This window comes from Cyanistes caeruleus, chromosome 1 (assembly GCF_971803275.1).
Source record: "Cyanistes caeruleus chromosome 1, bCyaCae1.hap1.1, whole genome shotgun sequence".
NCBI classification, from domain to species: Eukaryota; Metazoa; Chordata; class Aves; order Passeriformes; family Paridae; genus Cyanistes; species Cyanistes caeruleus.
Window position 1 is genome coordinate 115079477 of NC_141701.1, and position 27272 is coordinate 115106748.

The 27272-nt window shown below is 38.6% G+C and overlaps 2 protein-coding genes across 6 annotated transcripts in view; both read left to right on the forward strand.

The window, feature by feature from the left end:
- LOC111923950 (uncharacterized) overlaps window positions 1-12120 on the forward strand; it is a 111127-nt gene extending 99007 nt beyond the window's left edge. The window contains exons 8-10 of one of the 3 annotated variants that reach the window (XM_086851736.1): window positions 4299-5545; window positions 6031-6201; window positions 10058-12120. Coding sequence is in view for 1 of the 3 variants with exons in the window: in XM_086851709.1 (XP_086707835.1) it covers window positions 6073-6178 (106 nt within the window). In the remaining 2 variants the exon portion in view is untranslated. Of the gene's footprint in view, window positions 1-4298; window positions 6202-10057 lie in introns of all 3 variants that reach the window. The other 2 variants (XM_086851731.1, XM_086851709.1) reach the window with 2 other exon arrangements.
- Window positions 12121-23186: 11066 nt separating this feature from the next.
- ZNF385D (zinc finger protein 385D) overlaps window positions 23187-27272 on the forward strand; it is a 411914-nt gene continuing 407828 nt past the window's right edge. Inside the window, exon 1 of one of the 3 annotated variants that reach the window (XM_086851775.1) lies at window positions 23187-23250. Coding sequence is in view for 1 of the 3 variants with exons in the window: in XM_086851772.1 (XP_086707898.1) it covers window positions 23498-23600 (103 nt within the window). In the remaining 2 variants the exon portion in view is untranslated. Of the gene's footprint in view, window positions 23251-23465; window positions 23601-24360; window positions 24378-27272 lie in introns of those variants that run through there. The other 2 variants (XM_086851772.1, XM_086851779.1) reach the window with 2 other exon arrangements.

Here is a 27272-nt window from a genome sequence, read left to right on the forward strand (position 1 = left end):
TTTGGATGGTGCATCCCTCACAACCAAACCCCAATGCTTTTTATAAATACATCATGTTCTGGGTGATGACAGCCCTGTGTCTTGTTCCCTGTATTGTGTGTACTGCAGAGGTGGAGATAATTCTGTTCTGGACAAATAGAATGAAGATGTTGTTATCTAATATTGGTATTCTGAAGGGCAGAGGGATGGATGAATGAATGTCACTCTGGGACCTTATTTCTCTGCTGGTAAAGCAAACTAATATGGAAAATCTCATACTGCATTGTTTTTTCCCATATGTCTGTCTGGAGTTGTAGCCTTCTCTTTTACTGTCTCTTTTGCTGTCAGATTAAGTGATTATACATATATATTATGTACAGAAACATGAACTACAGAGAAATAAATGCTTCATAAAGTAATTAGTATTTTTTTATTGTTTAGAAACTGAAAAACAAGAAGGAATTTGGTAAAGTAGACAGAACATAGCTCATTTTTAGCCCATTATTCTTCTAAGAAAGCAGTAGCTGGAAATATTATTTTGCTGGGTTTTACACATTTTAAATAGCTGTAAAAGAAATTGCAATTTTTTTTGATTTCATGAATGAGTGGAGAAAACTGCTGTGAATGGTAGTAAGTCACAAGAACTAATTGTTCCAAACTTAACAGGAAAAGGTAGATGAACCATTTTGCTTTTTCTCAATATTATTTCTGCTTCATTCTATGGATGTACTACATCTAATACTCATATTCATACAAATTTTAAATATGTTCTCCACAGGTTTTAGAAAATAAAATGTAGAGGTGGAAACATTTCCTGTGAGTTTCCTGACACTCTCCATCCAGTCAGTATTATCTCTCTGATACCTGCCTGTGAAATGCCCCACTGCATCCCAGCTGAACACAAGATCACTCCTTTTTTTCCCAGTCTGAAGCTATCATTGCCACTCTACAGTCATAAACAGCAGGTTTTGGTCCAGCTGAGAGGCAGCTGCTTTGAGTGGTGGGTAAAGATCTTGCTGTACCAAGTTTGATTTCTCAGTGTCTGGCGGGTTTGGGGCAGAAGCCTCAAAGTGACAAGAAATGCTGTTTACTGTAACAAAGCAGTGCAGGCCTCCCTGTGGTTGATTGTGTCCTGCCTGGCTGGACTGGGGTGCAGCTTACCAGCTGCCACCACTGTTAAAGTAGTGACCTTCCAGCTTATGGTCCTCTGCCATCTGCCTCTCCGCTGTGCTGTGCCTTTTCTGGGCTTTAAAACAGTCTGCAGATAAGTTAATGTACCTGTCATCTTGCCCCCAGTGAGATTTGTGCCCGGTCTTCCAGCAATCTCTCCAGTAATGCTGCTCACATTTTATGGTTTTGATTCCCTCATATTATAGATTTAGTTTTATTTTTCTCTAGATATTCCCTGGGGCCAAAACAGAAGGAAGGGGAAATCTCTGCTGCAAAAGTCTTATATTTATGAAGCTTATGATGACAGGGAGGAGGAAGATCCTTAAAAATAACTCCCGTTCTTTTAAAATCTTTGTTCACATTTTAAAAGGATCCGTGGAACACAGATTTGCATCTATAAGACAAACAAACAAGAAAACCTTGTGATTTTATTAATAAAGCAGGTGGCTCATCATTCATTCCCATTTTAGCCAGGCAATCATTTTCAATGGAACCTGACATGTTCATTTTTGCCAAACATAGCAGCCCCCAAGGCCTGTTGGAAGTCACTTGAAAAAAGCTTTCTTAACACATCAGTTTTCTTTGCCAAAGCTGTAGCATCTCCTGTTTTTGTGAAGTTTTGTTTCTTTTACATCTGTATTAGTTGAGCAGCAAGCTGATGCTGGTGACATAGATTGACAAAGTAGGCTAGTTATACAACATCGGAGAACGATACATCCTGGAAGCCGTTTAGTTAGCACCTTTATATATTGGCAACTATACTTTCCTTTTTCCATTTATTGTAGGGAATTAATACTTGTGAATCTATTGGCATAATTGATGTCAGCTGGGGAATTGGAGCCACCCTTGCAAATGTGTTAATTATCACTGCAAATGATAGAAAGCACTGGGAGAAATCCAGACCTAGTTTGAATCCATTGACTTCTCTGAGCTCATAGAGTATTTTCCATGTTAAACACGTGATTTTGTTCAAAAACGCCTCCCAGACTCCTGGTTCTCATTTTATTAAGAGAGACTGTCTGCTAGCTGCCCATTAAGACACTCTGCCTGACAGAATGCATAAGCACTCATACTTTTTGAACAAGTGTGGCTATTTACTTATAGCAATGTGAGCAGAATAATAATGAGTTAAGAAACTTTGATGAAAGGCATTGCTTTTGTGGTCTTGCTTCCAGTACAGAATGAGAAGAGGATGTTTTTGGTTGAGCTCAGCTAAGGTTTTCTTATCTCAAAAAAAAAAAAAAAGAAAAAAGGCATGGATCTTTTCTCCTCCATAACCAGAGTCTCATTTCAGTCAGAGGGATGATCTGCAGATACTACATGCCTGTCAGCCTGACCTTGGTGTTAGGGCAGGTCATGGGGAAAATCATCTTGAATGCCACTATGAGACATGTGCAAGACAACCAGGAGATCAGGACCAGCCAGCATGGGTTTGTGGAAGACAGGTCCTGTTTAACTAACCTGATGTCCTTCTGTGGCAAGGTGACCTCTTAGTGGATGAGGACAGGGCTGTGAAGGCTGTCTACCTGGACTTTAGTAATGCCTTTGACACTGTGAAACTTTTATCTTTCCCCTGTGTGCAGTTTAAGCAGATGCTGTGTGGGATGAATACGGTGCTTGTGTCAGCAGGAGGCCGTGAACTCTTCCCCTGCTTCTTTCCAGATTTGGGGTGTGGGCATGGTTTGAAGGGCTCAGTAGAGTCATCACACAGCTCTTTTGATCTGTAGAGCATGACAACTCTTGTTAGACATAGCATCTGGATTTTTCCTCAAACTCTTGGTACTGCCAAAGTGAATTTTTTATGTATCATACATGGTGAGTGGGAGCCAACAATTTGCAGCAGTTCTCCCAGTCAACCTTTTACTTGTAAGAGATGCTTAGTGAGCCATAGGATGAATATTGATTCAACTTGTGAAAATCTTCCTCATTAGGAGTTGGTCTCAACAAAAGCTGGTTGGGTGTTGGAAATGTCATGTATTTTCCACAGACAGCAAATAATGTTCCTTTTTCAGCTACAAAATCAATGTGTCTGAGCTTTGCATATTAGGAGAGAACTATTAGGGGTAAACCCCTGAGGGATCATGTGTAGGACTTTCCACTTGACTCATATGCTGCTTCATCAAGAATAAATCTTGAAAATCACAAAGGTGCCTGCTATGTGAATTTAACACCCTAAATTGACAGAATAGCACTGAAAGCAAGAGCATCTTCAGGTACATGAGATATGAGTAGAGTGTAACATGAACTAGAAAGTAGAAAAAGTCTGGAAAGCTCTATTCTGAAAGAGAAATGAGTCTTGGTGTCTCATAGCAAGTGCTTGAATTCACAAGTCACTTCTGTACCAAATATACAGGAAAAAACACATCTTCAAAGTGGAGCTGTTTTTGCATCTGGCTTCTGAAATTCCTCATTTTGTGTCTAAACTTGGGTACTGAGTGCAGTGTGCATTGAGAATTTTCTTGCACAGTTTTCAGAATAATTATCATAATGAATTCAGTAACCCTCTCTTAATGTGGTTATCATTCTTCCCTGGTTTCAACAGGAAATTGTAAGTTAATTTGAGAAAAACTTTTTTTATATGTTAACATTATATAAGAGGTTCCATCTAAGGCTCAGTACTTGAAGATTTTTCCATAATCTGATAATACATGATGAAACAGGAATGCCCATGTTGGAAATACTTCAATTTGACAATGCAATGATAATTTTCTCCTGCATGAATTAAAATGAGCTTTTTTTTACAACATTATTTAGCTTGTGCTATGTCTGTTGGTTTTTCTGCAGACAAGTGTTGACATTCTGTTCCAATGTGCAGTGATCTTTTAGTTGGATACTTCAGCACTGTAAGAGCTACTAGCTATAGAAAAATATACATTTCAACTAGAAGAGAGCAATCCTAGACAATGTTATTTTTTTCATATTGTTTTGGTTGTCTGACCTGTTTTTCTTTTGTTTGGTTTTTTTCTGGTGCTGTTTTTCTTTAAAGTTGTTACTCAATGCCAGCAATTTTATAATGACAGACTCTCCCCTTTCCTGTTAGTTTATATTTAGTACTGAAAAATTTCCCACATACATATCTGTAAATTGTGAGAAATAGCCCTTTTCTACCAGGTATTATCTTTAAGTAAAATAACGATACTCTCTTTCAGCACTTGTGAAGCCACATCTGCAGTGCTGGATCCTCTTCTGAGTTACCCAATACAAGAGAGAGATGGAACTGCAGGAGAAAATCCATCAAAACGTCACTAAGATAATGAAGGAATTGGAGCTTCTCTCATATCACTAAAATATCGTATCACAAAACTGTGACTGTTCATCCTGGAGAGGATAAGGCTTAGGAGCATCTTATAAATGTGTGCAAATACCTGAAGGGAGGTCACAAAGACAACAGAGTCAGGTTCATTTCAGATGTGCCCAGTGACAAGAATCAATGGTCACAAAAGGAACGCAAGAGATTCCCTCTGAACACTAGAAAACACTGTGAGGATGATGGAATGTCAGCACAGGTTGCCCAGGCAGTTTTTGGAGTCTCTATCCTTGGAGGTGTTCAAAAGCTGTCTGAAGAGGGTTCTGGGTTGCCCTGCTCTAGGGCCCTGCATGAGAAGGGGGTTTGAGCAAGTTGACCTCCCCATTCCCTTTCTAACCTCAGCTGTTCTGTGGTTCTGTGAAATGCCAAACTTCACGATTTTGGGTTGAAAGCAAAAATCTCTGGTATCTCAGAAATACAGCCATGCTGACCTGAAATTTGGCATCACTGGAATGTTTCAGTCTTGTTTCTGTTACCCTCTTCTTTCTCAGGGCATATATGTATACATTGGTACTAAATTCTGGATTTTCAAACAGCTGTCTTTATATTCTTGATAATTGATGCAGAAGGATATTTTCTTCTTTTGCTTTACATGCAAATTCGTCCAAACATGATAAAGACATTTATCAGATGCTTATAGATGAGATAGATGCAGATTTACTGGGAGGTGCAGAGGCTACAGCCTTTCCTCTCTTGAGGTGCCTCTCGGTACAGGACACCTTAGCCTTTATGTGGAGATTTCTTTGCATCTCCCAAGTCCAAACCAGTTGAATCTATCACTTTACTTATGCTTAGCTACCTGAGACCTTCAGATCCCCAAAGTGCTGTCAGACACCTCCAGCTAGCTATTTATTCATTTAGGGTTATGGTTGGTAGTTGCACAAGCAAATGTAGTTCTCGTCTTAGAGGCTTTGCTGATTACAAGCCCTGCTTACTCACAGAAAGGTAATTTACTGCCTGCAGGGCAGGACTCGGATATACCCAAGCTTCCTGGACAGCTAAATGCATCATTCCATTCCAGTGCTCATTCACTTTCTGGCCTCTCTCAGACTGTTTGCAAAAGCACTTATCCTGCAGATGCTTACTCATGTAAGTTATAATACTCTAATCAGAAAGTAAGTGGGGCTTGGAGACATTAAGACTGGTTTGTTTTTTTTTTTAGTGAGTAAGCACTTTCAGGGCAAAACCCAAGGGCATCAGAAATGATGATAATTTTCTGCATAGTACATTGTCTATTTTTATCTTGAAGTCTGGATCTTTGCATAACTTTCTATTAAATTGTTTGAGATCTTCCCTTCCTAGATCAGTCGAAGCCCAGTAGACATTCTTATGCTTCAAAGCATTTTCTAATGACTCCCTATAAAACGAAATGAAACATTAGCCTGAATTATAGCTGTGATCTGCTTCAAAGTTCCTTTTTAAGCAGTAAATTATATCCTAGCAGTGACTGTGTCCTTTCTTCTGTCCCTCTGAATCTCACTTTAAGCTTTTCAAATAACTGCTTTAACGAAAGTTGGCATTGAGGTTCATGACTTGTCCTTTTAAAGTAAGATTGTTTACAAATGTCTTCCCAGCACCTAACAACTTACATGAAAGTGCACTTTTTCATCTCCAAGGATGAAGAAGAAAATGAAGATGTTCCTATGCAGGGTCAACTTTGTCTCGAAGACTGATAGTCATCAAAGCAAAAAACTCACTAATTTGATGAGTGGAGGACTGTGAGCTACCCAGGCAGACATTAACTGGTACGTATATGCTTGACTTGCTGCTGCTATTACCAGTCTTTTTAATAGTACTCTGACTGCCTTTAAAAGCAAGTTTCTTGTAAGAATGCTTTCATATCTCAAACAGTTCTGGTGATTTCACTCTACAGCTATTTTCTTCCTTCAGCAGTTAAACAGCCCTTATAAACTCGAACTCCAGAAACATTAAAGCAAAGGGTGATGTTTTGCCAAGCCATATGTTCTTAAATGGTGTATTTTATGAAGCTGATAATAAATACTTTAAGGCATAGTAGCTAAAAAATTCCAACCTAATGTAAGCAGGCACAGTGATTTCAACATTAACATTAGGAATTAATTTAACTGTCTATTTTCACCCAGGACTGGGTATAGTGTTCAAACAGTGTAGGTTTCATTGACATTGTATGTTGGTCTGGAATCTAGACTGAAATTGCATTTTTTCTACTCTACTCATTTTAAGAATTACTTTACTGTATTTCCAGCTTTATTGCTTTGCAGAAGTATTAAAATGCTGATTATTAAGTGTTCACTAGGTATAAAATCTTGCCTGGTATTCTATAATTTTCCTATCTCAACAACTTTTTTAAAGACATTGTTCACCTGCAAGCATTTTAATCCTCTTTTACATGAATAATAAACTTAAACCTCTAATACCTACACAATTCTACCTGAAAACACCAAACGTAGGCCATAAAATGACTGTTCAGTTGAATAATAAATTGCAATACCAGGTAATCCTTAAGTAAGCAAAGCTTTTAGTCTTTCTACTTGATATGCCAGGGAAATGTAGATAACCTCAGATAGTTAAAGTAGTGATGTTTCCTTTATGCTTGTAGAAATATGCTGCACAAATGTTGCTAATCCAAGCTTCGAGGAGAGAGCAGATAGCTTGGACTGCCAGGCCGAGTGCTGCTCTTACTCAGTCACGTTTTCTCCATCTAGAAAGTTGTTTTTGGAGGTGGCTCCTTCTGCCTTCTCTTTCCTTAGATGTGAAACAAGAAGGTTATGAATACTGATGGATTATAAATTGTTCAAAACTTTATTTTGTTCTCATTCCTTCACTGAACATCTAATTTCTCTCTCAGGAGGATGTCAGGAAGCTATAGAAATCTATAAACTATAATTTCATCATGGTCAGAATTGAGAGGGTATCATGGCATTTTTCTGACTTTGTTTTTGGCCTTCAGATAACCAGAAATTTCTATGTGAATTGCAACAATTAATAAAAAAATTTAAAATCCTTGTAAAACTTCAGATTTTTAATTTCCGCTCTTCCAAATGATGTCAACATGAAAGGGGAAAGATAGAAGGAAATGTCCCTTTCTGGCATTTTCCTCTTTAAAATAATGTGTTAAATGGAGTAATGTGTTAAAATGCTATAAGCAGACAAACCAAAGTCATTGATCAAAGGATAATTTTAATGACTGAAGGGAAATTTAAAGCATACCTGTCATTTTAACAGCATTAAAGAAGTTTCAGGAACTCTAAATCCTTAAGTTACTCATCTTTTTTTAAAAAAATCTATTTTCACCTTCAGATGCCTAAATAATGAGATTGTAAACATGCTGAAGAATTAATTATGAATTATCAGATATTAAACTTCATTCATTATCTCATGACTATATAATATTTTGTTTTCTTGTCTCATCACTGAATATATTTACTTGTGCTAGTGTATGCCAAGTCATTTCATGATACCATGGATTTTGATGGAGAGTTGTGGTAAATTTTGGGAAAGCAGAGATTGGCCTCAATATTGCAACTGTATCTTTTCTCTAAAACCTATTGAGAGATCCTTAAAAAATAGTTCTGGTCTAATTTTATCACTGGTGTAGAAATGAACAAGATATTAAGGAAATAATAGACTACTGATATTTATGAACAGGGAAAACCTACAGGGGAGCTGAAAATTATAAATATTGCTTATAACAGTAGCTAATGACTCCTCCTAAACTAATCAGAAACATTATTAAATTTTTGGACATTTAAAAATATTGTTCTAATTTGATTTTGTCCTTTGAATAATGAAATAGAGTTTTTCCCAATGTCATTCAGTTTTTTTAAATCCCCTGAACTATAAATCTATCAGTGCTACCTGCGTGACTCCAAAATCACACTGGTTGGAGTCAGAGAGGTTGAGAAAAGAAGTTGTGTTATAAAAAGAGACCAGAAAAGATGTAGAGAGAAAGATAAATACACTTAAAAAAAAAAAAAAAAAGTAAAAATTACTTGTAACTCTTGCAGATAAGAAAATTAATTTTTAAGAGTAAGAAAAGAATTCTGAAATGAAAATGTCACTAGCAATCAGTGCCAGCAAAATCCATCCAGGAAGGAAGAGGGACAGTAATTATTTGCCTCTAGTTTTGCCCATGTACAAATGCAATCTTGGTCCTCCTCCTTGGCAAATGGCACAAATCCCATTGACACTGATAGGGCCAATATTCTGCTCAGTGTCCTGATGCAAGCTTGACACAATAACCAACCAACTCACATTGTCCCCAGTAGGAATTTTGCCACTGACTTCACTGGCAGCAGTGCTGAACCTTTTGCCCTTGGGCCATGAGGCTGAAATCAATGAGATATCTGCTTTAAATTGGGTCATGTATTCCAGTGTTGTTTGTTTGGGTTTTTTTTCCCTACGACTACATCAGGGTCAGATCCATACTATGGCACAGAAGTGGAACAATCAACTCTCAGTGTACACATTAAGGTGTGCATAGATGTGATGCTGTGTTACAGATTCGATCAGTCTGAGCTTATTTTGGCTGTGATGCAATTTCCATTGTTCCCAGTGAAAAAAATAATAGAAACAATTCTGGCCTATTTTTTCTCTAGCAGAGCAAATATAGGATTTTGTAAATCAAAATAAAATAAAAAAGAACATTGTCTTGATGTTGCTTTTCAAATTTGCTTTTAAATAGTTCAACTACCATAGATTAGCAATCTGTAGTCAAAATTGGTGTTAATGAAGCTGAACACCTTGTTTGCTGTGTTAAATATTGAAATAAAAATGCTAGAAGTTAAAGACCATCTAGTACACAATAATGTGTAATTTACAGGAACATATTAGTTTTGTTTAGAAGTGAAAACTTCGATTTAATAGAACCTCTTTTCAAAGGAAAACTTAGCCTAAAGAATGCGGACCACACTTCATTTTAAAAGCCTAGGAGATGACTCACTGAGATTCTTACAAATTACACAGATATTTTAGAATGCGTTAATGAAAAAGTATTAAAATGTTGTAAGAAAAATGGCAACATTTCTAACTGTTATTCTTCTGTACACGTGTGTGTGTGTGAAAATAGACACAGAACTTGTGACATCGAACACAAAATTATCATTGTTTTTGCGTAATGATAAATCTATATTCGTTTCTGTAGCTGCAAGTGGAGCAATATTTTATAGAAATAAGTAGCATTTTAGTATTTCTGCTTGACTTTAAAGGCAATAATTGTCATTGCCATGGTTTTTTAAGTTGCACAGCATACGTTATCAAGTATTTAAGTGGTGTACTTTGACATTGTGTGTGAAGAGGAGAATATGTAGTCCAATATGATAATTATGGGGAAAAAAGCCAACCCAGCTAACAGTAAACATCTAATTTGTAAATGAAGACCCACTGGGAAAAGATAGACTAGATTGTGTGATTGGATTTTCATAGAAAACTTTTTTTTTTTAATTGCTTTTTATATTTATTTAGTTTGATTAGTTTATTTATTTTGATTAAACAGTCAGTGCTTGCAGATTGTTCTCCATTAGCAAGTGTAATTTTAATTTTTCTCTCTCTACTGAACTCATTTTTCCCTGGTCCTATGTTTTGTACTGCATTTGTATGACCTCTTTCACTTTTATTTTACAGGCAGTGGGAGAACAGATGAAATTATCTCCGTTTTCCATAAGGACACGTTAACCCTGAGCGCTGGAGCCTGATGCCGATCTCCTTGAATCAATGTGGGTTTGAACAGATAAAGATGCACAGTGCAGCATTTCACCAGCACACTGGCACAAAAGCTGTTTGCACAGCACTGCTGCACCGCTCTGAGCCTTGATCCAGCCTCATAAGTTGTGAGGCTGGGTCTCAAATTCCTTATTTTTCCTGGCTCATGGATGTGACACCAGCTCAGCTCTAGCTCACCTACCTGCTCCAAACATATGTAAAAAGTAGGAAGCTACCAAACCTAGATAAAATCTTGTTTCCTGTTGAATGAGACCATGTCATACATATCCTACAGCAAAATTGTCTTTGCAGAACACCGCTTGTGCTAACTTCAGTGGGCAGTATAATTAAAAACACGTTCGTGTCATATAGGCCTCATGTAAAGCTATGAACACCTTAAATCAGAGGGATTCCTCCAAATCTAGTCATAAAAGGATTCTCTTTCTGCCAGTGTATTCAAGAGAAGGTTTCTCTTTGCTGAAAAACATGCTCTGGCTTGAAGACATTGGCAAAGAGTGAAGTTGGGTGAGTTGAAGCTCCCTGAAACATCCTTGTAACCAGAAAGATTAATGTATAGCCTTATTTAAACCAAGGCTGGTTACCATATTCCAAAAGAGTCAAGAGTGTTATTGTTCAGATCACAATGTGTCTGCATTTGCTGCTCAGACACACAAATGTTTTTGACATGGTACCCACTCCAGATTTAGGAGGGAAATCTCACAACTTAGAGGTGAGAGCTTCTGGGATGCCTTGTTTCTTGGTAAGGAATATACATTCCCTGGAATCTTGGACAAAACACACCATTTGGTGATTCAGTACTAAGCCTGGTATTTGTGAAGTCGTGGAAGTGCTTAGACTGTGGAAAGTAAAGGGTATTCTAATGCAAAAGGAAACCCCAATTACTAGGCAAGAGGCATACAGAGCTCCAGCCTGGATCACAGAGAAGTGAATTAAGCTGTACAAGGCAAGATAAAGGCTAGGATAAGGAAAAGGATAGAGGTATTGCAATGAATAACATTACTGTGCAGGAATGTTAAATATTTGGTTGACACACATCATGAACCAAGAGATTGGCGAAATCCCTAGCTCTGGGCATCATACCTAGGAAGAGTGGCTAATATTGAAACATGGACTAATAACCTAAAGGCAAAAAGTGACCTTTTGCACAAAGGCCAAAGTCAGATTTGCAACCAAAGATTTATGTGAGAAGCACCATGTGAAAGTAGTCTCAGTTCCCCTGTGCAATGAGTGTCTGCACCTCAGTGAAATAAAAGGGTTTCTGAAAATGAGGGGGATTTATAAGCCACTGATTTTATCTAGATTCTTTCACCAGCTCTCCAAAGATGCTGCCAAAGGAATCCCAAACGGCATGGCATGAAAAGTAGAGAAAAGACTTTGGGAACTGAAAGGCCTGGTAAAAGTCTGCAGTTGTGAGGTTCTGTGACAATGCAGAAAATGAGCAGTTCTGGGTGCCTTTTGCATATTCCACATGAATGTATATATTGCAAAGACACCACTTTGTGTGGGTTTTCATTGTTCACAGACATGGCAGAATATACAGCCAGTGTATTTGCACACACACAAGTGAAAAAATAAAGCCCTAATTCATTCAAAAAAGGGAATTTGTTTCTTCCATGGGGATATCCAAGAATAAGAATTTTTGTAATTGACATTAGGGTCAACAGACCCTAACAACACCTATCAACAGACATGAAAGGATAAGGGAAATTCTTTTCTTTATAGCTGGAAGAAAATTTTCTTACAGCTTCTGTTTTAGGATTTCCTATTTCTACAGCTGGAGTTTGTACTGTTACTGACAGGTTGGGTCTAAGACAACAAGTGAATTAAAAAAAACCTTATGTGCTCAAGGGAAATTTATGGGGACACGTGTAAATGTAGTAATGATATTTATCTGTAGTTGACATATCAAAGATAAATGTCAACTTATCTATTTGTTAATGGATCTATTAAAAGCTGTGTTTATATTTTCTGTCTGTTTTTTTTTTTCCTCAAGCACTTGCACACAGATGGATTGTGCAAACAAATACTTCATTAGTCACAGGACTCGGAGCCAAGTGAACACTTTTGAGTCCAGAATAATGTCAATTAACCCGATTTAATTGCTTTCTTGATCCACCCCCACTTTTTAAACAGTTCTTTTTAGGTTTTTGTACAAGACCAGAGGGACGCTGAGTAATTCTATATGATTGAAGGACTCTATACATCCCATTTTGTTTAGAAAAATATAATCTGTGCTCTCAAAATGGCACAGCACCATGGAACATAAAGAACACAAACAACAAATCCAAAAGCTTAATCAGAATGAGTCACTGAGGCAAAGTTGGCACAAACAATCTAAGATTCCCAAGCTCAAGTGAGGTGATGAGGGGAAAAAATCCTTTCTAAATATGATAACCATTTTGTTTAAAGTGATTTTGAAGATACCTTTTTTCCCTGTTAAGAAACAGCTGCTTTTTCAGTATCAGCAGTTTAAAGAAATTTGTCTTTAAGTTGAAATAATGATTCATTATATGTATAGGAACAACATATACCTGTAAGTTTGCCACTTAGACACACAAAATAAATGTTTTCCTTGGAGAGCTTTCTGGAGTTATATAATACAAAGCAGAGGTTTTTTCTATGCCTGGCTGTATAACATAGAAAGAACTACTTAGCAGTTAATTATAATATGTGCAGTGCAAATGATCAACCTGCTCTTTTGAGGGGAAAACAAAAATTGTCTCAAACCAGAAGCTAAATCTGAATGCAGACAACAACTTAATGTTTTGTTATTTCTTAAAGACTAATAATAAAAATGTGAGTTTTCAATTTGATCTTGTATTTTCTATAAGTGAAAAATGGATGAGTTTAAAAAAAATGCATTTAATCTTGTATTTTTGTGAGCTATATTGCAACCATATGGTCAAATGTCTGACTTCCAGATGAAATTCTGTACAACAATTTCACAAGTTACAAGCCAGTAAAATATTGCCCATCAAAACCTAAAAAAGTAATATTTTCTCCTCTATTATCTCACTGGTATACATTTTATTAATCTTAGCAGGTAGATATGACATTTCTAATTAATTAGATGAAGAGGTTTTGCTGTACATTTGTTTCTGGCATGGTGTAGAGGGTTGGTCATGTGATGCCACAAGATTTTGCAAATTGATAACTGATTTTATTTTCCCTAGAGTGAAAAAATAAGGCACACTTTAAATAATATTTCTTGGGTATCAGTTATTGAGTCTATGAAAATGCTAAGGCTATAACCATTTTTATCAATGTTCTTAGTTTTTTTAAATGTTTCCAGATAAGAAAGAATTTTGAATAATAAAAACTTAAATCTGATGTTTTTACATCAACACCTAAGGATAATTTTTCATTTCAACTTTCTCAGACCCTCAACAACCCTCTTCCTATAAAAATCCATGTCATTTGAACAATTCCCATAACTGATAAAACCCCCAATTTGCCATTAATCAGACAGAACTTGCCTCTGCTGAAAAAAACCCATGAGAACAACATCTTCAATACATCTCTCTGAAGAAACATTTAATAGTTCAGTCCTTCTGAACAATGTTAAAATAATAACTTAAGCCTAAACTCTCATTTGGTTTTCTCATTATGCTCACTGAAGCTAATGGGACTATATGCATGCTTGAGCATGTACTCCAGGGTTTTCCTTACAGGCTGTAGTTCAGAGTGGCAAGGGGATAATATTTAATTGAGGAAGCAAGTTTTAGTTCAAACTTCCACCGTCACTGTTATGTCTAATAGTGAAGGAAATTATTTAAAAACTGCTGGCACTCCATCCTTATACAGCATGATCTCAAAACCACAGAATGGTCTATTACATTTTTCTGCTACTTGAAACTTGGAACATGAAAAGTTATGGGACTTTTCCCACAAATCCCTTGCTTGCAAGAACAAGCACTTACAGGATTGACCTGAAAATCCTGAAGTTCTTTCTGGGTTTTCTGGGAGCTGGGTAAAACCAGGGTCATAGAGTGCAGGCACCCAACTTGGCACCTGGTTTGTATCTAAACTCAGCCAGAATCCAGATCCAGTTAGTATGTCTGTTTAAAAAAAAACAAACAATTTAGCAGGATCCCTTGGGAGCATGTCTAAAGAGTAATGAAGAGGTGTCTGCCTCACAAATGTAGCTTGGGCCACTATTTTAAATTTAATTTCAAATTTTAAAAAAATAGGCTGAAAAAAGAAATTTCCCTTTTATTCCACAGCCTTTATATTGGATAACATACTTATGTAGGAAGTGGCAAACTCTGGTTCAAAATCCTTTATTGCCATCTAAGAATTAAAATTACATCCATTTTAGGAATGGATACTAACCATTGACCCTAAACACTTTCCAAGGATGGGGCATGTTTTCATGCTGAATTTCAGCTGATAGTAGGTCATACTTGTTTTAAGATATATAAATTCTTACATGATGAATAATTGACATATTTGTGTTGTAGGAAAAAAAAAAAAGCCAGCATCACTTCATTAGGAAGCCTTGTGGCAAGTTTTCTTTCTGCTACTTGCAGTATTTATCTATTTTACATTTTGGAGTCTCTAAATAGCTTTGTGAACTGCCAACTCTAATTCTTAATAGAGTTCACTTTGATCCGCCTTGAAGATCGGTCTGCCCATAGACACATAGCACCACATTATAAACATTTCAGTAGTGAAATGTTTATAATTTAGGTATTCCCTAATGTAGGTAATTGTGCTTTGTGTTTCATATGTGTTCATATGCATTAAGATTGTCTCCTTTTTCTTTACTGAGGCAAGTTTCCTGTTGACAGAGTTGGGAACAAAAATGAAATAAGGTAAGTTGAGCTTTGCTTCAAACTGAGTTTCTCTATATTTGATAGGAGATAGAAGATATTAACCCAACCCATGGGATGGAAACGTTAGCTAATATTTCACATGCCTTGGGTTTTTCATATTCCTACTAGGCGCTTTACATATATTGATCAAATGTTGAGTGAACCTCAGTATTATACTGTCCAAAATATTTTTAAAATATTCTCAAATCCTTTGGAGTCATTTGACTTTATCAGGTGCAGCATTTCACATGCCCTCTTTTTTTTTTTCCCCTCCACTGCAAATTATATAAATGTAGATCAAAATATGGTATGTTTTAGAAAATGTTTCCTTCCCTGTGGACAAGTACTTAATATTGCTGTTTAAGTGAAAGAAGTGATTGTAGTACAGGGTGCACCGAAGTCTAAGAGGATGTTGCATTGTTCTGTTGAACTGCTGCAGCTTTTAATATTCAGACCTTTTGTCTCAGGTCCCTTAGAGCAGTGCTGTACAGAGTTATTCAATAGGTCAAGAGGGACTCGAAGTATGTAGACTTGAATTATCAATATTTATTTATTTTTGTGTGGGTGTGCGTGTGCAGCAGTGCTGAAATGTTTCTTGAGTTTGATTTCTTAAAAAAAACCCTCATATAGCCTGGTTTATATACTTTACGTAATTTGTTTTGGCAAAATTAGATTTTTATTCCTGTATTTTGAGGTCTGGAGTGACCTAGAATGATCTTTTCTGCCATTATACCTAACACATGCCAGAGGTATCCCATGGGATTAAAAAAAACATGTTAAGAATGACTGTCTTAAAAAGTTTTAACTCCCTGATTACAGATAGGAATTGTTGCTTGGTTTATTAGCATAAAGCAAGGAATAACTAAAATGGAGACGATCTAAAAACTATTTAAGAAACAAGTAATGTATAGTGAATATAACTCTGTATCTATATAGGGAATGCCTCTGAGAGATACAGGACTATGAAATTCTGAAAGATACAACGTATTCCTGTTGAAAATTATGAGATAAAAATAGCAGAGGCAGATTTGAAACAGTTATGTGCATAGCCTTTCTTAGTTGTACTGTAGTAAAACAGAAAAAAAAAATAGGAAGACATGGATCATTATTACCAACTCTTATTGTGTTTTTTTGGTTTTTGAAAGTCGGGTAGTTCCATGGTGTGTATCTGATGCATCATGTATTTCCATATCCCTTAGTCTTGTGGCTATTAAACCTGGACCTGAAAAAAATGTATTGGGAACTCAAAGGGTGTCAAATATTAAATTGGTTTTTTATCTTTAGTCCATAGGAAAGGCAGAGTCTGGCTGTGACAGCCTAAAGCAATGCTGGGGAGGAGTGTTGCTTTCCTTTGGTCATGAGCAGGGCAGTGGCTCCCGGGAGCAGTGTGTTACACAGCTCAGCTTTGCACTGGGTAAATTAGAAGCTGATCCTTGTCTCTTGTCCCCCTTTCCTACATATTTTCTGTTTTCTTTTCTGTATTCATGCAGTACTGTGGAAACGTTGATTTTGACCGAGACTGAAAGATGAAATAGGTAAGGCCAAAATGTATCCATCAGAATTGTGCCTGGAGGTAAAGCCCCTGTTGCTGCAGAGGGAGCACGGAAGGAATGCCTGACAACAACTCTCATCTCACATTTCACACAGTTCTGGTCTCTGTCAGCCTTGAGATGTGCCAATCAACTAGACAGCACACGACCTGACATGCATCATAATTGTGAACATTAGCAGTATCTGCTTCTGACTCCAAGATGAGATTGTTTTTTGGATATGTGTATGAAGAAAAAAGCTTTCATAGAGAAAGGGAACACATTGGTCAGTCTCATTAGTAGAAGTAGAAGTCATTCTTCCACCTCTGAACCTTTTCTTCTGCAGGGCAAAAGAGCAAAGTTGCAAAAATTCTATTATTCTGAGCAAATAGGTTTCAAGGAGGCTAAATATTGTACTGTAATAGTTCTTTCTGTATCACATCAAAGAAGAAGGAAGCAGTGAGACAGAGGTGTCATGAAGTAATATTGCAATAACCTAGGAACTTGTCAGCATGTTCTGTTGGATGATCAGACCATCAGTGACAGTGTCCTGGAATTTTGCTACTGAACGTGACAGAGTTGTGTCCATCCCCTCAAATCTAAAAGATCCCTGGATACAGTATGAATCCAAAATTAAAAGGAATAGAGAATAGCTTCTGAACAGAAGTGGTTCCATTAGGAATGGGAATGTGCTTTGGTGCTAATGAAAGCACAAATAAACTTGAGAAATGATGAAAGCAGCTATGAACTTCAAAAGTTTATATGCTGACTACCAGGGGACTAACCAAATAGTCAAATAGTGCAAATAGTCAGGGATTTCCCATCCACCTAATTCCAAAGGAATTTCCTTTTTTTCATTCCATATTCTTCTTTGATGTTACATAGAAGCAGTGCACAGAATGTTTTGTTAAAGCAGTTTTTAAGTATGTATTAACAATTTAAATATTAACATAGCAATTCTTTGATAAATTAGGTGGGTATTGAAGTAGAGAGGGAAATACAGACTAAACTATATAATTTTGAGACACATCTTCAAGAACTGCAAATCTGTCTTACTCTGTTCTCTTTACCCAAAGCAACACTTTTGACTAAAAGCCAGGGAAAAGCCATATAGTGCAGTTGTGGTGAATTTAATGGGTGATTAGAGCTACAAAACTGTACGAGTTTGGTTACATTAACATGCTACTCAGTACGTAGCATAGGCTGTGTTTGATGCACTTTTGGCTACTGCAGTTAGGGCTCAATCCCACACATCAAATTTAAGCATCACTCACATAGAAGAGAGTGAAACCCTGAATTATGGTTAGAGAAACAAAGGACAAACAAACTATTCACAGCTGCTAGTACCATAAAACCTGGATGAGGTTTCCTGCAAGCTCCTGCAACCTGCCATATGCCGGAGGGATGCTACAGATATTGTGGCTGTTGGCAGGGAGATGCACAGCCAGGAGAGGTAATGCCTCATTCAGCATGTTCCTCTTGCAGCCCCTGGCAATAGGTTTTTTGCAGTTTCCTACAGAGCTGCAAATAGAAACTAAAGCTGTGTCTGACTCACTGAACCTTTAAGGAGACAGGTGAAAAAGAGCTTGCCTTTTATTTTTTTCTTTTTTTTTTCCCCCCCCTTTTTTTTTTTTTTTTTTCAGGGTGAGCTCTCGCTACAGGATAAAGATTTTATTCTAGTTAGGATATGAGAAGCCCATTTCTGCTCACAACTGTAAGGTCTTAATTCTTGGTTCAGGTGATTCTATTGTGATATTCAGTGATATTAAACTGAATTCCATTTCAGTTTGGAAAGAAGTGGAAAGGAAGATCTCTTTAACATTTTTTTTTAGCATAGCTATTTCTTTCTTAAATTCTGTGGTAATTAAAAGCTGAATTTAGCCTTTTATGACTGACCTTCTAATTCTTCCCTCAAAGATCCCTAGGCATAACTTTGCTCTATATTTATTTAAAATCCTATTCCTCAGGGTATCCAGAGGAGAAACCCTAGTAAATACCTGAGAGCAGTGTGTCCTCCTGGGATCCTGCCTCTTGTGCATCCTAAATATTATCTGTCTTTTGTTCCAGCTCTTTAGTAGCACTCCTGTTTCATTAGCTAACCTGAGGGATCAAGAAGCAGCCCTGCAATAATTCCATAGCTTTGAAAGCAGAAATTTCTTTGACATAAGCTTTATGTTTTAGTCACTTAAACACGTCTGACCTGAGATAGCAGTAAGTATTGAGTTTTTCTTTATAACTTTACAACTTTTATTTCATTCAGAAACTTCCCAGTTTGTGAGCTACTGAGTTGTGGTACCTGGGAATCTCTAAATGTTTTCTCATTGTATTAGTGATGTATTTGTACATGTAGCTTCCCCAGCCTCCTCTAAATTACATAGTGAAATACTGAAATACCTCATTCATCAACACTGGGATAAATGGACTTGAGATTACAAATCTTGCAGTTTTTCTGTATATTGGATGAAAAGACACAAAAACATGAAGACAAGTCTGTCCTACAACAAGAAGACTTTCAGAGACAGGACTATGATTCAAGTAAGTCACTCTGATCAGATTTGTGTAAAAGTTTGGGAAAAATTGACTTTTGGCAGGTTGTTCAATATGTAATGGGATTATTTAAAATTTGAGCTTCTAAAATAGTAGCTTAAATGCTCTAAGGTCAAAGTTGTATCCCATGGGCTTTCTAAATTTCCATATTTATCTGCCTGGTGTATCTATCCAGCACCTCCAATTCTTTGGGCAGGTCCTTGATTGCTTTTTGCAGTCAACTGGATCAAAGTCTATGCAGCATGAAACGTGTAGGTGCAGTTTATGAGTCGTATCTTCTGCATTGCCCATTGGAAATGTACCCCTTCACTTCCACTTGCTGGGAAACAACTTTTCTGGTAACACCAGAGTAATTACCAGGAGTAATAGCTAAAGCTACTGAGATGGGTAAAAAGCAGCGCAGGCAAGGGCATAGGGAACAAAAATGTTGCTTTTCAGTGTGACATTGTTTCACGGTTATCTATTTTTTCCCTAGTTTCTAGGAGTAGGAGAAACAATATTACACTTAAAATAAATGTTTTGGGACTTCAAGTGTACTTTAATTTTTGAATATGCAACCTAAAACTTCTACTTCGTAGATGCGAGGACCAATCACTCTTTCTGCTTCACCGAACATGATTTTAGTGGCTGTCTTTTTTGTCAGGCTTCTGGTACTAAGATCTGTCATCACTGCATGTTCTTTTTTTTGTTTGTTTTTTATGACTCTAGCTAGCCCTTGAAACCTATCCCCAGGTTTGTGAACTAACTATGAGCACAAGAAGCCAAAAATATGGCTTGTTTAAGATTAACCTTGAGGTCTGCCTCCATCAGGTCTGGTCAGCAGCAGTCTTACGGTTTTGGGCTGGTGGGGATCCCTGCTGCACTCTGTGCAGGCACAGTATTTTTGCTGGACCTGTGTGTGCATAGCTGCCCCTGGCACGTGGAAGAAATCACTCAGAAAGATTATACAGAAGATTTTAAGGCTGTGGTAGGGGTGGATACCTCTGTTGTCAAGGCAAGAGCCACCACAGCCCAACTCCTGCTCTGTGCCTTGTGTTGTAGCTGCAAGCAAAGACACCCTGCTGTTTTTCCAATTCCTCCAGCACTAGGAAGCACAGGAGGAGCCTACATTGGATGACCCAAAGCAATTCGTGAAAACAGCTGAGGCTGCTGTGAAAGAGCAAGTGGGGGGATGAATGCCGGTTCAGCTGCTTTGCTGCAGCTCTACACCTGCACAGAGCAGAGGAGGGAGGCTGCAGACAGGTAAGTTAGTGCAGTACAAAAATAAATAAAAAAAGAAAAAAAGCAAAAGATGTGCTGCTTGTTATTCAGCTTCTATGTGGTTTGTACAAAATCTCTTGTAATGCTTCCCAGCCTTGAGGCATCTTCTGGAGGGGCACAGATGCCCATGTGGAATATCAAATGGTGGTCTGCAAGGAATCAGTGTAATTTTGAGAACTACATTTCTATTCAACTAGCTTTTCTCTATTTGACCAGGTTAGGAGAAGTAGAAGTCATCAGAACAAAAATAACATAAAGAGAAAATTCATGATAATGGTAACTTATGAAGAAGTTGACACCGAATATTGGAAGGTGGGAAGGGACAGAGGCTTCTGGATTAGAGGTGAATTGGTACCTTGGTCTGAGCTGAAGCCTTCCTAATTTGAGGTCATATCCTCAGAGAGCCTGACAAGACAGCACGTACTGTGTAATTCCCTTTCCAAAGCAAGCAAGTATAATAATTTCAGCCCTGAGAACTGGTACTATTGGAAATGCTTCCAATAATATTCTTAGGTAATACAACAGATGCCTAAGCAAAAAAAGCAAGTATGGCAGTGCTCCTATTTGTGAAGGTCTGAATAAGTCTGTTCAGCAAAAGCAAAATTTGGAACACATATTCAAACCACCAGTCTGTTTTGTGCTTATGTGCAAAGAACATGTTAAACAGAGAGATATGACACCCAAATACTCATTTGCCAGTGGAAAAACAGCCCCAAGTTAATACATGAAAACTGTTGTGCATCTCCAGTGCTAAATGAGCAGGAAACATAAACAAGGCTAAACAAAAATTAGCTTGAAACCTACGATGCCCTGGTAAAGAAATGACAGTATGAAACACAGAGGTATCTCTTCAGTTTTATCGTTTTATTATATCTGCACCTTTTCAACAGAGGCTTCTCATATTATCAATTCCACCTTCTGCTGGCAAATGATGAAGCGGGATGATCTGTCAAATCATGGGTAGTACACTGAGCAATAATATTTAAGAAGACACCCGTCTCTTTCCCTCTTTAAAAAAAAAGAAAAAGAAAAATATTTAATGCTGATGATAGAAAAATCAATCTTTCAAGGAGGGGTTGCAAATACATTTTTTCAGCTGCAGAAGTTTCTGCAAAGTTACATCTTTTCACAGTGAAAAATCAAGTATGTAAGATTGGTATAAGTCCTATTTTTCTTTTTGATTTTTCTTTTTTTTTTTCTCACCTATTTATTAAGGCTGTTCTGGAATATTAAATCCGCAGAGTTTTCCTCCTCACTGATACTTTGCTTTATATGGAATATATTTTTACATAATTTAAAAATATTGCTCTCTACAAAACACTCTTATACTCTATTTTTCATTTGCATTCCAAATAATTGCTGTAGGGTTTTCTTATTCTTAGCAGAAGAAGATAGATCCCCAGATGTATTTTCTTTTCTTTTTCCTTATTCTTTCTCCCCTGTGTAAATACTCTTATAAAAGTAGATTTAACAAAAGACCATTCACTATAAAAAACTTCCTCAGCAGTGACATGATACACCACACACCCACTTGTGTAGTCTTTATCAATAACAACAGAAACAGTGTCAAGTGATAAAAATATATGTGACTTAAATCAGCCGTTTTGGGAGTATATTTATTCAAGACCCTTCAAGCAGAGATGAATAGCAGGTTTCTAAATGTGATGTTATGAGGGTAAGCAAATGAGTCATTATTTGTATTCTAGAGCAATAGAGTTGGGCAAGAACAACACTGCAAGAGGGAATAAGCAGTGGTATCTAACTGTTTATTCTATTACATCCATCACCACAGGGTGTATCTGTGCATGTGAGGTCAAGGTCAGCGATCCTTGTTCACATGAATCATTCTCAGTGCTAATGAAAAACACCCCTGATGCAGCGTGTTGGAACACCAACAGCTCCAGCAGGCTCCTGACGCTCCTGACTCACTTCTGTGAGCCAGAATTCACAGGTGAGGCACAGCGGCTGCGCTGGGGGACATCCAGGCCTTGGCATGGATGGGAGCTTAACAGGGGCTGTTGGTGGAGATTGGCATTGAGAAGAAGGAGGATAATCTTTAACTGGAGGACAAAACTGGGGGCCAGCTATGGCTCCTTTGTACCGTGGCTGTTTGAGTTTCAAAGCTGAAGAGTCTTTCAAAATGAAATATAAATTACAAAATCACAACCTGGATCTGAGTTAGTTTCCAGATAATTAAGTTTTAAAGATATGATAACAAATCCTAACCATCTTTCTCCACAACTTTCTTGAAGTCAAGGAAACAGAGATGGAATATAGTAGCACATGAAGAAGGGCTTATTTTTCTTCCCTTCTGCTCCTCATCTTTCAACCAGTGCAAATTCTGCATGCATTCCAGTGTCCCTATAGAAAGAAGAATACATTTTGTGGAAGTGCTGATCACACATATATATACATGTGTATGAAAAATTAAAAATCAACCATGGAATAACTTTTCAGGGCTGCTGCAGTGACTCCTATAATGTGATATGCAAGTGGATTTATTACTAAGGTCGCAAACAAAAGTTACGAGCGTTATGTTTCTTGCATGGCAGTGATCCTTCTACAGAAATTTCGGCGGCCCCTCGCCAAAGCCGGGGGAGGAACTCGACGGTCGGAGGAGTCCCCGGGACTCTAGCGAGGAAGAAGAGGGTGCTCCGCGGAGGTGAGGGAGGGAGGGAGGGAGGCTGTTGTCTCACCACACATGGTCTTGTGGGAAGTGGGAATCTCAGGTTGAGTTACTCATCGGTATGGAGTCAGGAGTGTGCACAACCAATGATTTTGATGGCAGGAGGTAACATACACATGTTTTTCAGGGAAGGTGCTGTAGGAGGACTTGCCGGCGGGCAGGAGGAGGTTTGTGCCGGGGGCTGTCATTTCCCAAGCGCGGAATTCTTCTGATCCCGGGAGCCCATCGCCGCCGCCTCCGATGCTCTCCCTCCCTACGGTACGAGCAGGGGGGACGGGCGCCGTCCCCAGGGCTGCTGCCGGCGCCCCGGCGAGCGGGGCGGGGGGCGCGGGGCGGCGCTGCCCGGCATGGGCGCTGCCCGCCCGCGCTGATTGACACCGGCCCGGGCGGAGGCGGCTCCGCGGGGACCGCGCTGCTCCCGCCCGCCGCCGCCGCCGGGCACCGCGTCCCGCGCTCCGCCGCCGCCCCCGCGCTCTCCCGCCGGGATCGCGGTGCCGCCCGCGGCATGGCCGGCGCGCTGGGCAGGGGGGCGGCGTGCTGGCGGATGCGGAGCGCGGCGGGCGGCAGGAAGGAGAAGCCGCCGGGCGCCAAGCCCCAGCCCCGGCACGGTAAGGGGGCGGCAGCGGCGGGGCTCGGAGGGGCGCCCGCCGAGGTGGGACGGGAGCCCCGAGGTCCGCGCGGGGCAGCCTCGAGGCCAACTTGGCTGCGACTTGTTTTAGCAGCTCGGCTCCTCTGGGGCAGGGGGGTCCCCTGGGCGCGGAGGGAGGGAGAGGAGCTCCCCGCTCCCAAATTCCGCCGAGCTCAGCCTTATGTCTTTTATTTGCCGAGGCGAAAGGAGAGGAACGGGGTTCGCGCGCGTTTTGGCATCTTGCTTTGATAGCGGCTTCTTTGATTGTTTTTGCAGAAAGCATTTGCAATCTGGCAAACGCCAGTGAACCTGAGAAGAGTCCCCGAAATCTCTTTTGGCTTTCACGATCTTAATGCCCGGAAAGCACTGTTGAAAATATTGCCCTGTGTGCTGTTGTCTCCTCCTCCCTTACTTGCTCGGGGAGACAGATGCTCTCTTGGAAGGCTAAACAGCACACAGACAGTTCTCCCAAATTCAGGTCCTGACTTTGAAGACGTAGAACGGAGTGGTGTTCCACGAACTATTGAAAACAAGTGTTGAGGTTCATGACCCTTGTGTGCTAAACACTGAATGCAATTTAGCCAGAGCCAAATCTGTCATGTACGGTTTCCTTACTGTACAGCATGCTCGGCTGTCACCGCTCTCTGATTTGAGGAACGAACCCAACTGTTTGTGGATCCGCTTGCAATGTCTGCAAATCTCACTAGAGTTTGTTCTAGCTGTGTGTTCCCTCTTGGGTTTTAAATCCACTGCTCGGGTAAGTGGGTTTGCAGAAGTCTCTGACCTAATCCTTCAAGGGTAAAGTAGCAGCTTAAGTTGTGCTTGAGTTCTGCGTCAATTTGTGTTTGTTTGTTGTTGGTTATGTTAGTCCCCAAAGTTACTTCGTGTCTTTTCCTGACAAACTAATTTGGCTAAAGAAGTAATTTGTACTTTTTACAAATTCTGAGATTGATGTAGCTCATTCGGTAATCTTGATGACAAGGGATGACAGGGAGCCTGGCATCTCAGGTGTTGGTGTTTTGAGAAGATGCTTGCTAAGAAAGTAATAAACTCGAATGCAGGTCTGAAAGAAAAGCAAACTCAGTGTTTCTTCCGTTGACTGTCACCTGGATGTTTCTGAGCTGGAGTGCTTTTGCAGCAACATCTCCTTTTCCATTTTGCTTCTTTGTGCCCCTTTCACAAGCCAAAAGAGGAAGGAGACTAAAAGTCGGAGCAAAGATTTTGTCAGTGGATGTCAAAAATACCCTCTAAAATAAATTCTGTGGAGGAAAAAAAGTGTCATCCATTTAGAGAAGAAAAGTGTTTTTTTAAAAATAATTGTAAATATTTATCCTATTAATTTTGAGTGTGATGCTGGTAGTAGGGACTCGCATATTGATGGGATTCCTGTAAGCTGTGTGTGGGTATTATGCAGTAGCTAGGCACATAGACCAAAATTCTGGATGCACTGAATTCAGTGGGAATTTTGCCACTGACCTAAGAAGAGCCAGAATTGAATCCACAGACTGTGTCGTGTGAGGTGTCGGGCCAAACTGAAAACAGTTGGCTGATTCAGCTGTGCAATTGTGGCAAAGTTTATAATCCTGCATATGCTGCTATGATTAATATATTATCATAATAGCTCTACCCTAAATTAGTTAAATTACGGAGTTATAAAATAACTTGGTTCTAATTTACCTTAAGAAAAGAGGTGTGGTATGCTTCAGTCTATCAGGATTGCTTCTTATGAGTGTTTTCTAAAGTATCATATGACACTGAATGCACCTTTAAGTAATTGCTGCAACAGCACAGAACACTGAATTACACCGAAGCCCATACACTTTGCATCCCAATTAGATTTCACCTGTAATTTAAAAATAAGCACTCTATTATATTGCCTTTGTAAAGTGAACTAGACTTAGTTGCCAGATCATTTACTAGCGTTTGACAGCTCCAAATGTAAAGTAAAAATGAAATTAGAGTAATTTGCATGCCCCTAATACTTATTGCCTGCTATAGGGAAATATTTGGGGTGAAAACCAAAGAAGTGATATTACTTTTGTATGCTTATAAAATTTTCAAAGTTATAGAAACACTCACTTCTCCAAGAATGGACTTCTAAGTAGATTTCAGCCTCTGTAAGCAGCATGGATCAATTCATCATGCAGGAACAGAGAATTTAATTAAAATGTTTAAGCTAAATCTTAAGAGGAGTTGTAAGTAAGATACACTGAAAAGTAAAATTGTAGTGTGTAAACTGCCAACAATTTTTAACTAGCAAACAGACTGAGAGATTTAACTCATTTATACCTGCTTGCATTCACTTATCAAAGTGAGGTGGGAACTTTTCACAAGAGAACTGTATGAAATACTTTCAATTTTGGGAAGCAGTATTTCTTCCTAATCTCTATTTTTGCTACAAAACCATTTCAATGGGCCACCGTCCTGCCTTGGTAACTCAACAGCACTGTTATGATTGACACCATCTGAAGACCATGCACAGTATTTCTGTGTATATTTGGATTAAGATATGTTTATTTGGGCATCACTTAAGGGTCTGAATTGGCAGGGTGCATATTGAATTGCAGCTGAGCAAACCTGCCATTTAACTGAGTCAAGTTACAAATATTTTCCGGCTTTGACATTCTTCTCACCTTTTACTTGAGGAACTGTGGAGACTTTTTTATAATTTTCTGATATTTAAAAATACAAATATGAAAATTTCCCTGTGATCTCCTATGTAGAAGTTCTTGTTTTACAGGTTTTGTGGTTTCGTACCATGTAAAGCAATATAAAGGAGAACTAGCATTTCCACTGATTGTGATCTATACATGAAATGAAGTCTTGTCAAGATTCCAGCAAAAAGTTCGAGATCCTGTTGAGATGATGAATATTAACAGTCTTGTGAAAAGTCTATTTTTAAATGATTTCATGTTTGGTTATCATTGGCAACTTACCTGTAAAATCTCCAAAGAACTTGGAAACTGACAGCTACAGCCAGAGTTCTATTACAGATTCTCTTTAGGCAGAAGATGTTAAGAAGTAACACAACAAAAAATACGTAGACAAAGTAATATTTTAGTGTACTGCTTAGGAAAACTGAAATATTTGGATGAGAAAACCTCCTCCCTTGAGGAGTAGATATGGAAAGATTGTGACTAAAAGCTGTGAAACAGAAATAAGTTTTAAATTACTTGGTACCACCAGAAATAATTTCTGGAGAGGAAGCAATGTTCTATAAAGCTATGTGAAAGTTAGTATAAAAACACCAGCGAAAAACAGCACAAGTAAATAGTACTGGATGTATGTATAGGAGTGTGTGTGTCCACATAGGTGAAGTTTTAGACAGAAAAAAATTCCTTTCAATCTATTTTTTTTTTAAAAGAGCTCACAAAATGTGCCACATTTAGGCTGGTGAGTGCAAGTCCTCTGTGCTTCAGCGAGCACAATTAAATCAGTTGGTTTTAGGCCAATATGTTGAATTATACCCAGGCAGGCTGGATAAATTAATATGAGCTCTAACAACACAGGCCTCTCTTTCACCTGGATCTGCTGACTAATTTTACTCTTCACCTGTATAGAGCTGTCACAGAATAAGACAAAAACTGTTGTTGTCTGTTTGGTGTAATGGAAAGGTTGTAGTGTGGGAAGGGTGGAAGTCAACATATTGTTG